Below are 10,298 nucleotides of genomic sequence, written 5' to 3' on the forward strand. Positions count from 1 at the left end.
ATATTTATTTATACATTATATATGGATACTTTGCTATTATGTTTTATGTTATAAAACATAAGCTAGGCTGGGTGCGGTGGCTCACGCCTGTAATCCCAGCACTTTGGGAGGCCGAGGCAGGAGGATCACGAGGTCAGGAGATTGAGACTATCCTGGCCAACATGGTGAAACTCCGTCTCTACTAAAAATACAAAAAATTAGTCAGCGTGGTGGCGGGTGCCCGTAGTCCCAGCTACTCGGGAGGCTGAGGCAGGAGAATGGCGTGAACCCGAGAGGCAGAGCTTGCAGTGAGCTGAGATCGCGCCACCGCACTCCAGCCTGGGCCACAGAGCGAGACTCTGTCTCAAAAAAAAAAAAAAAAAAAAAAAAGCTAAACTAGATACTTAAAATGAGAGAGCAAATAAGCATATTTTAAAAAATTTTTAACATTATCGATGGTACAAAAAGTTGTTTTTGGTGAGGTCATTGTGATGCTTCCTTAGTTTTGAGAATCTTGGTTTTATACTTGGCTGTACAGCTATTTGAAAGACTTGTTTTAAGCTATGTTTATTCTGATACTTGGTTTCAATGGCTGTTGTAGCACAGAGCTTGTAAAGATACATAAATGTAGACAGAAGCTTAGACGGATGATGCTTATCTATCAAATATGCAAAATTTTTTGTCGAATTCCCCAGTAAAATTTTCTGTCTCTCCTAATTTAATTAGTTGCTCTTGAAGACTAATACTAATACTAAGGTGTGCTGTGCTGTTAATCTCCATTTGCCCCTCTAAATGCATTTTCCACCCTTGTGCACTGTGCTCTATGCCCCAGAAGGCTGATTTATAAGGATCATACTGGTATGCCTTGACCTCTGACTTCTGATTGGGTTCAGCCAATAGGAGGGACTGACAGGAGGACTGAGAGGGCAGACATATTTATTCCTACAGCTTCCTTTTTGCTGGATTGCAAGTTGTCCGTGACTGTGCTCCATCATTATGGCCCTCTCCTATAGTCACTGCTCTCTGGGTTCCAGCAACTATTCACTCACCTCCCCCTAATGGGCTTAGAGTGGTAAAATAGTTCTCTGCTGTGGCTAGCCCCAAAGTGCTTCACTGTCCCTTCCTATTTTCTCTCAACCTTGCCTGCACATTTGTAAATAGTCCCTTCGTTAAATAAACATCACATCTTTTTACATATTATCTATTTCTTGCCAGGACCCTTAGGGCTAAAGTTGCATTTTAATATTTTTAACTGGATAGGTGAACTAAGTGATTGAAACTCTTCATTTAGATTTTTTTTTTTTGAAACGGAGTCTCGCTGTGTCACCCAGGCTGGAGTGCAGTGGCGAGGTCTCAGCTCACTGCAACCTCCGCCTCCCAGGTTCCAGCAAGTCTCCTGTCTCAATCTCCCAAGTATCTGGGACTACAGACCTGTGCCACCACGCCCAGCTAATTGTTTTGTTATTAGTAGAGATGGGGTTTCACCCTGTTGGCCCAGGCTGGTCTCAAACTCCTGACCTCAGTTGATCTACCACCTTGGCCTCCCAAAGTGCTGGGATTACAGGCGTGAGCCTCCGCGCCCGGCTTCATTTAGAATATTTTTAAGCAGATTAGATAACCCCGAGTTTTAAGTGTGCTGATAGAATTTTTATAGATGACACATGTATATTGTTTTTGATAGCAAAAGAAAATCACATAATGCAAAAGCGTTCAAACATCTATTTTTAATAGGGGAATAAGTGTCAGTTTGTATATTAACTATAAGTAAAGCTTAGTATCAATTCACTTTCTTTTAAGACTTATTGTAATAATTTTAAACAGAATCAAGCCTCTGAATTCTGAAATTTGGAATGTATCAACACAGAAAAGACTTTACATGCTTTGTGTTATAAAAAAAAAGGGGGGGGGGAGAGGAAAGAAAGTATAAAATTCAATAAGTAACCATAATTATTTCTTAGTGTTTGCTTATGGATGGCACTATATTATTATTTTCAAACTATTGTCAGATTGATTTCATGAAATGATTTCCCTAATAGACAGAAAAAAAGCTTGAATTTTGCAATGGGGGAGCTATTTTAGTGCGTTTATTTGGCCATTGATTATTTGACAACCCTATTTGGAAGGTAAGTTTTTTTTTTTTTATATTATTTTATTCACTGATTAATGGAACTCAAGTAGATAGTAACATGTTTAATCAGGATTCTTTTACTGTGGACAATATAGATGACTGAAATTTTTAAACCTTAATTATATGTGTGAATTTAAAATGGAAAATAGGCTTGTGTTCTTCCAAATACTTTCTATGTACATATAGATATATAGGGCACAATATGAAGGCCTGGTGACAGTCATTAACAAAACAAAGTTCCTATCCTCCTGGAGCTTTAATTCTGTTAGATGGATAATTACCAAATAAATAGTAATTATATAATGCAATGTAGTGATAAGTGACATGAAGAAAAAGAAACTAGTATAAGAATAGAGAGTGATAGGGTATCTTTTATTAAATAATGTAGTTAGGGCAGGTCTTTCGGATGTTGTGGCATTCGGACAGAGACTTGAATGAAGTGATAGAGTATAGCCATATGAGTATCTGGAGAAAGAGTGTCTTAAAGGAGAGAGATCAAGTGCAAAGATGCATGGAAGCAGATGTGTTGGTATGACTGAGAATAAAATGGAGAATTTTGTGGCTGACATACAAAGAGCTAAGGTCAGAGTGGCAGAAAATTAGGCCTGGAGAGGCAGGCGAAGGCCATATCATACTAGGTCTTGGAAGTCATAAGAACTTCAGATTATTCTGACTGGAAGACTTTGGAGGAGACAAAGCAAAAGCAAGGTAATAGCATCTGATTTGATGGCATCTGATTTGCTTCTTCTTTTTTTTTTTTTTTTGAGATGGAGTCTTTCTCTGTCGCCCAGGCTGGAGTGCAATGGTGCGATCTTGGCTCACTGCATCCTCTGCCTCCTAGGTTCAAGTGATTCTCCTGCCTCAGTCTCCCGAGTAGCTTAGACTACAGGCGCACATGCCATCAGGCCCAGCTACTTCTTGTATTTTCAGTAGAGATGGGGTTTCACCATATTGGCCAAGCTGGTCTGGAACTCCTGACCTCAGGTGATCAACCCACCTTGGCCTCCCAATGTGCTGGGATTACAGGCGTGAGCCACCATATGTGGCCCTGATTTGCTTTTTAAAAGGATTACCTGGGTTGCTATATGAATAGACTCTAGGAATATCAGAGCAGAAGCGAGGAGGCCTGTCACAAAGCAACTGCAGTAGTCTAGATGAGAGTTTGAACTCATGCGTGTGTAGACACACTACTAGATGCATGTAGAGATATACTACTAGATGTATGTGTACATATCATACGAAAACTAATACACATATGGCATCTAGTAGTGTGTCTGTACATGTGAGATATATATACACACACATACACAACACACGTGCACATAATTCTTTTGGGGTTAAAAAATATATTTTGTTCAGAAACTTTTTTTACGTGTAGAGTATAATATGGACATCTTTAACAGTGAGTAAATATACATATGCCTGATTCCTTTTAATGGATGGATGCTATTCCATATTGTAGTGTTCATTACATTATTTAATCTGTCTCATATTGAAAAACATTTATGTTTCCAGTGTTTTTAAAAAATAACAGGCAATACTCTGAGTGTTCTTGGTCATAGTTGTAGAAGTACATCTGTAGGTTAAATTCCAAGAAGCATGATGGGTCAAAGGATATGTTCATGTTAAACTTTAATGATTATTACTAAATTGACTGCTAGAAAGACTGCCCGTTTACACTTTTACTAATGATGTTTAAGAATTTTTCCTTCCTTACATCCTTTCCAACACTGAGTAATATCAGTCTTTTTAATCTTTACATGTTGGTAAGAGAGAAACAGCATCATGGTTGGTTGGATTTTCTTTTAATTATGAGTAATAAATATCAAAGCTTATAAATGTTAATTTCTGATAAGTAATAAAGGATATTACTTTCTCTTTGGTCTTCGTTCTGAGAAAATACTGATTTAGAAAGTTTATACCTTCATCTTGTCTACTTATAAAACTGAAATTAAAGAGTAAAATACGGTTTCTGACTTTATATTAACAATTTAGCCATTATTACTTGCCATTTTTCTCAATTTTCCTTATCCCCAGTGTTCTGTGTACTTACTGGATTTTATCCTCAATGCTCTACATACCTACTGTGACCTCTGAGATGTCATTAGTTTTCAATGCAATATTGTCCATTAATATTTCATCATTATTGAAGAAGTAGTTAAAATTACATAGCTAATTAATTCACCCACTGAAAACATTATACTAAAACAAATTCGAGTACACCCATTCAGTATCTATTGTTGCCAGTTAGCTATCTTCCCTGGGTCCACAATTCCTTACTCCCAGCCCAATTAACTATCATATAGATGTATGCCGTTGTATACTGAAGGATCACAGCCTAAAATGGTATGCTAGATGAGCCCAAATTCTTCAGTATTTTTGGAAAACTAGTTTAACATTCATGCCCTAATTAAAGCTGAATTAGTTATAGTGTTATCTCCGTATAACGGAGAAAACACATAGTGGTGCTACAGTTTTGTAGAACCCTACACTCATACGGTTCATGGGACCTAGATGGCACTGAGGGTAAGGTTGTTATAAAGTTATTCTAACTTAGTATAATAAATCACTCTGGACATAGTCCAAGGAGGACAGGACTTCAATTATTATATTTTACGTCATAAAGATTTATGTTTGGCTGGGCGGGGTGGCTCACGCCTGTAATCCCAGCACTTTGGGAGGCCAAGGTGGGCTGATCGCTTGAGCCCAGGAGTTCAAGACCAGGCTGGGCAACATGGTGAAACCCTGTCTCTACAAAATTACAAAAGTTAGTCAGGTATGGTGGCACATGCTTGTGGTCCCAGCTACTCAGGAGGCTGAGGTGGGAGGATCATCTGACCCCAGGGAGGTTGAGGCTGCAGTGAACTGAGATCATGCCACTGTACCCCAGCCTGGGTGACAGAGTCTCTTTCTCAAAAAAATACAAAAAAAATTCACATTTTAATCAACCTTTAGCCTATTTTATGTTAAAGCCTATAGGAAAGCAGGGAAATATAACTATAGGGTCAACTTTTAATTTATATAAATTTTCTTTCTTTCTTTCTTTTTTTTTTTTTTTTTGAGACAGGATCTCTGTCACCCAGGCTGGAGTCGAGTGGTATGATAGCTCATTGAAGCCTCAACCTCCCAAGCATCAGTCCTCCCACCTTAGCCTCCCAAGTATTAATATATTAATAATTGGGACTACAGGCGTTCACCACCATGCCTAGCAAATTTTTGTATTCTTTTTTTTTCTTTTTTTTTAATGAGACGGAGTTTCTCTCTTGTTGCCCAGGCTGGAGTGCAGTGACACGATCTCGGCTCGCAGCAACCTCCACCTCCTGGTTCAGGTGATTCTTCTGCCAGTAGCTGGAATTACAGGCATGTGCCACCACGCCCAGCTAATTTTGTATTTTTAGTAGAGCCAGAGTTTCTCCAGGTTGGTCAGGCTGGTCTTGAACTCCGGACCTCAGGTGATCTGCCTGCCTTGGCCTCCCAAAGTGCTGGGATTGCAGGCGTGAGCCACTGCACCTGGCTGTTTATAATTTTTTCAAAGTGTTTATGTATCATTTTACATTTTCTTTTTCCAAATGTTTCTGTACATTTTCTCATACCACTAATAGGTAGTATGAAATATATTGTAAACAATAAACTTTGTTTTCCATTAAAGAGGTAGTGCTTTAGTCAGTATTTTAAATGCTTGAATCTCAGATTTTTTTTTTAATATAGGGAAGAGACTATCACTCTGATTTTATGACGTAAGGAGTATGAGAAATTGTATAGGGAAGATAAAAATTTAGAACAATGCTAAGTAAGGTTTAAATACTTTTATGTATTTAGCAAAAGGGATTCTTAAGTTGCTGTCTAATGGGGTTTATTGCTTATCCAGAAGATTTGACCTTGTGAATTGGCTTATTCTTCTTCAAGGCACTTGAGAGAAAAGACAACGATAGCAGTTACATCTAGAGGCTATTATGGATTGGAGGATGAGAAGGGAACTGCATGTACTTCAACAAGGCGTCGGTCAACACCGCGAAGTTTGGCAGGCTTGACAAGTGGAGTTTTTGAATCTATAATGGTTCAAGTTTTGAGACAGGAAGAACAGCTGAGAGCAAAAGAAGAAAAAAGGTAAACGTTAAAAAAAAATTTCATAATTTCAGCTGCATAATTTTTATGTGCCCATATCAAATTTCTGGGCCCATTTTAATAGTGTTCCAAAATGCACTGTTACAAAAATATGCATTCATAATGAATTATCACAATAAAATTTGTTTAAAATATAATTTTAAAATTTAAAACCACTTATTTTAAGGCTATACAAAAATAATTTCTATAGAATATTTCAGAATGCTTTCTAGATTTCTAGTAGTATTCGTTCTCGAGTGAATTATAAGTTTTAAATTAGAGGAATTTTCTATAGTTCTGTAGTTTTAGGACAGAAGCACAGACCTTTAAAATCAGGAGAAACTCCAGAGAGTATGTAGTTCAAGCATGACATAAATTCACCTCTGCCTGTTCCTCCATTGGTGTTAATATCCTGGGTAACTGTGCTTACTCTGGGCTCATCAGGAAAAAGTGTTGTACTCAATTAGTGGTAGCTTCTAGGGTCTGGGAGCATAAGAGTGATGGCATTTATATAACATTTCAATTTTATAAAAAGAGAACCAGGGCCCAGAGAGGTAAGTGACACTCATGTTTCTATACTGGCCAAAAAAAAAAAAAGGACTAGTTCTTTTTATAGTACTAAATCAAATTGCAAACTATGTTAGGAGTGATTACTAATGTTATAAGGACTTGTTAATGCTGGTCAGAGGCAATTTGTAATATTTTGTTGCTCTTCTTGTAATAATAAATGTAACTTGCTTTGAAATTTGTGGGATTGAAACTCAGCCTCGAGACTTTCTACTATCATACTTTTTCTAGCAGTGATTAATTTGGAAACCTGCTGTGAAGTATTTTTTTTTCCTTGTGCAGAGCTTCATAGAACTACTACTATGGGAAAGGAGGGCTTATGGAAAGGGGTAAAGATTAACTTGACAGTAGTGTACAGTAGATTGGAATGGGGAGAATTGAAGAAAAGGAAGGCTTGTAGGAAGGCTGTAGTAGTCCGCATCTTCACTACTGGTCACCACCTCCAATACTGGTCACCAGAAATTGGAAGAGATCACATTGTCCTGAGAACAATTAATGGGACTTAATATCTTCCTTGATATAGGGAGAACAAAGGAAGAGACAAAGATAAGTCAAAAAGTAGTTGTAATAATAGTAGTCATATAAACAATTAAGATAAAAAAAAGAATGGCTAATGTTTATTGAGCATGAGTATTTGCCAGATTTAGCTCTAAGCACCTTCCTTGTATTCAGCATTTATCCTGAGGCACAGAGTGATTAAGTAACTTGCCCAAGGTCATACAGTTTTTGAGTAGTGAACTCAAGATTGGAACCCAATCAGTCTGACTCTAGAGCTTGTGCTCCTAAGCAGTATACCATTTTGTGATTTGTAAAATGGTAAAACTAGCGAAGAAAATAGAAGAGCTTGAAAATGTGAGTCTAGGTAGGGGAAAAAGCAGTTAACTCATTTTGAATAAATTCTTTAATATGATAATGAAAACATTTACATATCCAAGCAGGAATGGGTAGTAGGAAACTATGAATATGAAGCAATCTATGTGTGCCCTGACATCAAATAAACATAGGAGAATAAGCCATGGGAGGAAAACCCTCTGTTAAATATCGTAGTAACTATGATAACTTAATGGAGTTATATGAATTAAGCTATCTCTTTTAGTGTTAACGTTTTAAATTACAAAATATTTTAAGCATAGAACAAAGAATAAATAAAATTAAAATAAAGCCTATGCTATGGAGAAATAGGAAGGCTTTTACACTGTTGGTGTGGTTGTAAATTAGTTCAGCCATTGTGGAAGACAGTATGATGATTCCTCAAAGATCTAGAACCATTTGACCCAGCAATTCCATTACTGGCTATATTACCCAGAGAATACAAATAATTGTATTATAAAGGTACATGCATGCCTATGTTCATTGTTGTACTCTTCACAATAGCAAAGACATGGAATCAACCCAAATGCTCAACAATGATGGACTGGATAAAGAAAATGTGGTACATATACTCCTTGGAATACTATGCAGCCATAAAAAGGAATGAGATCATGTCATTTGCAGGGACATGGGTGAAGCTGGAAGCCATTATCCTCAGCAAACTAACACAGGAACAGAAAACTAAACACCACATGTTCTCACTTATAAGTGGGAGCTGAACAGTGAGAGCACATGGACACAGGGAGGGGAACAGAACACACTGGGGCCTGTAAGGGGGGTAGGGGGAGGGAGAGCATCAGGATAAATAGCTAATGCATGCTGAACTTAAACTTAATACCTAGGTGATGGGTTGATAGGTGCAGCAAACCATCATGGCACATGTTTACCTGTGTAACAAAGCTGCACGTCCTGCACTTATATCCTGGACCTTAAAATAATAATTTAAAAAAAAAAAAAGCCTATGTGCCCACAACCCAACAATTTATTTTTTTTAAGAATTAGCCATAAATGCCATCTAGTTTCCCTGTACTTCTGTTATAGAAGATACCCCTATCTTAACTTTTTTGTTTCTCATTCCCATGCATTTTATTATTGAACTGTAAGAATTCAATTTGTTTGTTTGTTTGTTTGTTTGTTTTTGAGACGGAGTTTCTCTGTTGTTGCCCAGGCTGGAGTGCAGTGACGCGATCTTGGCTCACTGCAACCTCCGCCTCCCAGGTTCAAGCGATTCTCCTGCTTCAGCCTTCCAAGTAGTTGAGATTACAGGCGTGTGCCACCACACCCAGCTAGTTCTGTATTTTTAGTAGAGATGGGGTTTCTCCATGTTGGTCAGGCTGGTCTTGAATTCCCGACCTCAGGTAATCCGCCTACCTTGGCCTCCCACAGTGTTGGGATTACAGGTGTGAGCCACCGTGCCCAGCCAAGAATTCTTAATGTATTCTGGATATAAGCCCTTTGTCAGATATATGTGTTTGCAAGTGTTTTCTCAGTGCATGGCCTTGATTTTCAGTGTTTTTGGAGAAGTTTTTTTGTCTTGGAAGTTTGAATCATCCATTTTTTAAATGTTTTTGTGAACCTACCTAAGGAATCTTAGCATACCCAAGGTTATGGACCTTTTTTTCCTAGAAATTTTTAAATTTTAGTTTTTCTGATTGTGTTTATTCTTTTGAAGTTAATTTTTGTGTGTGGTATGAATTAAGGAAAAACTTCACTTTTTTCTATATTGATAGCCAGTTCCTTCAGTATCATTTGTTGAAAAAAAAACTATTCTTTCACCACTGAATTACCTTTGCATCTTTGTTGAAAAGCAATTGAACATTTATTTGTGAGTCTTTCTGAACTTTGTTCTGTTTCATTTAGCTATAGGTGTATCTTTACGTTAGCACTATATTGATTTGATTACTATAACTTTAAGTCTTCAAATTAAATAGCATGTCTTCCAACTTTATGGGTTTTTTTTTTTCAAATTCGTTTGTGTATACTAGGACCTTCACTTTTTGTGTAATTTTGAAATTATATTGTTAATTTCTACAGAAAAAGCCTGGGAAGGTTGATTGAGATTACATGGAAGTTATCAATTTCTGGATAATTGTTTTCTTTTTTTCTTAGCTGTATTTTGTAGTTTTCAGTGTGCACATTTTTTACATATTTGGTTACCTTTTTCCCTACATATTTCATGGTTTTTATGCAATTGTAAGTCATTTTAAAATGTCATTTACAATTATTTGTTACTAGTATATCTAGAAATACAAATTTTAGTACAGTAACCTTTTGTCTTCTCTGAGTTTTGTCAGGTTTTGCTTCATGTAATTTGAAACTGTTGTTAGATGCATAGATATTTATGGCTTTTATGTTTTTTGATGTATTGACTTCTTTCTTATTATGTCCCTTTTTATCCCTGGTAATATTTCTTACATTCTTTAATATTCCATTTTATCTCCAGTGTTGGCCTATTATAATGCTCTGCCTCGTTGTTTTATTTTTTCAAAGTAGTTTCTGTAGGATTTACAGAATGTGCTTTAATTTATCATGGTCAGTTTCAATTAATGCTATACCACTTCACAGTATGCTTCTGTATACCATTTTTCATTCTTTTGTGCTGTTGTCTTATGCTTTCCTTTTTTTTTTTTTTTTTTTTTTTTTTTTTTTT

At 36.8% G+C, this 10,298-nt stretch overlaps 1 protein-coding gene across 1 annotated transcript in view; it reads left to right on the plus strand.

Moving 5' to 3' along the window:
• KIAA2026 (KIAA2026 ortholog) overlaps positions 1 to 10,298 on the plus strand; it is an 88,524-nt gene that overhangs the window by 15,230 nt on the left and 62,996 nt on the right. The window contains exon 2 of the mRNA XM_025359382.1: positions 6,014 to 6,214. Coding sequence (XP_025215167.1) covers positions 6,014 to 6,214 — 201 coding nt within the window. The remainder of the gene's footprint in view (positions 1 to 6,013; positions 6,215 to 10,298) is intronic.

The sequence above is a fragment of the Theropithecus gelada genome, chromosome 15, assembly GCF_003255815.1.
Source record: "Theropithecus gelada isolate Dixy chromosome 15, Tgel_1.0, whole genome shotgun sequence".
NCBI lineage: Eukaryota > Metazoa > Chordata > Mammalia > Primates > Cercopithecidae > Theropithecus > Theropithecus gelada.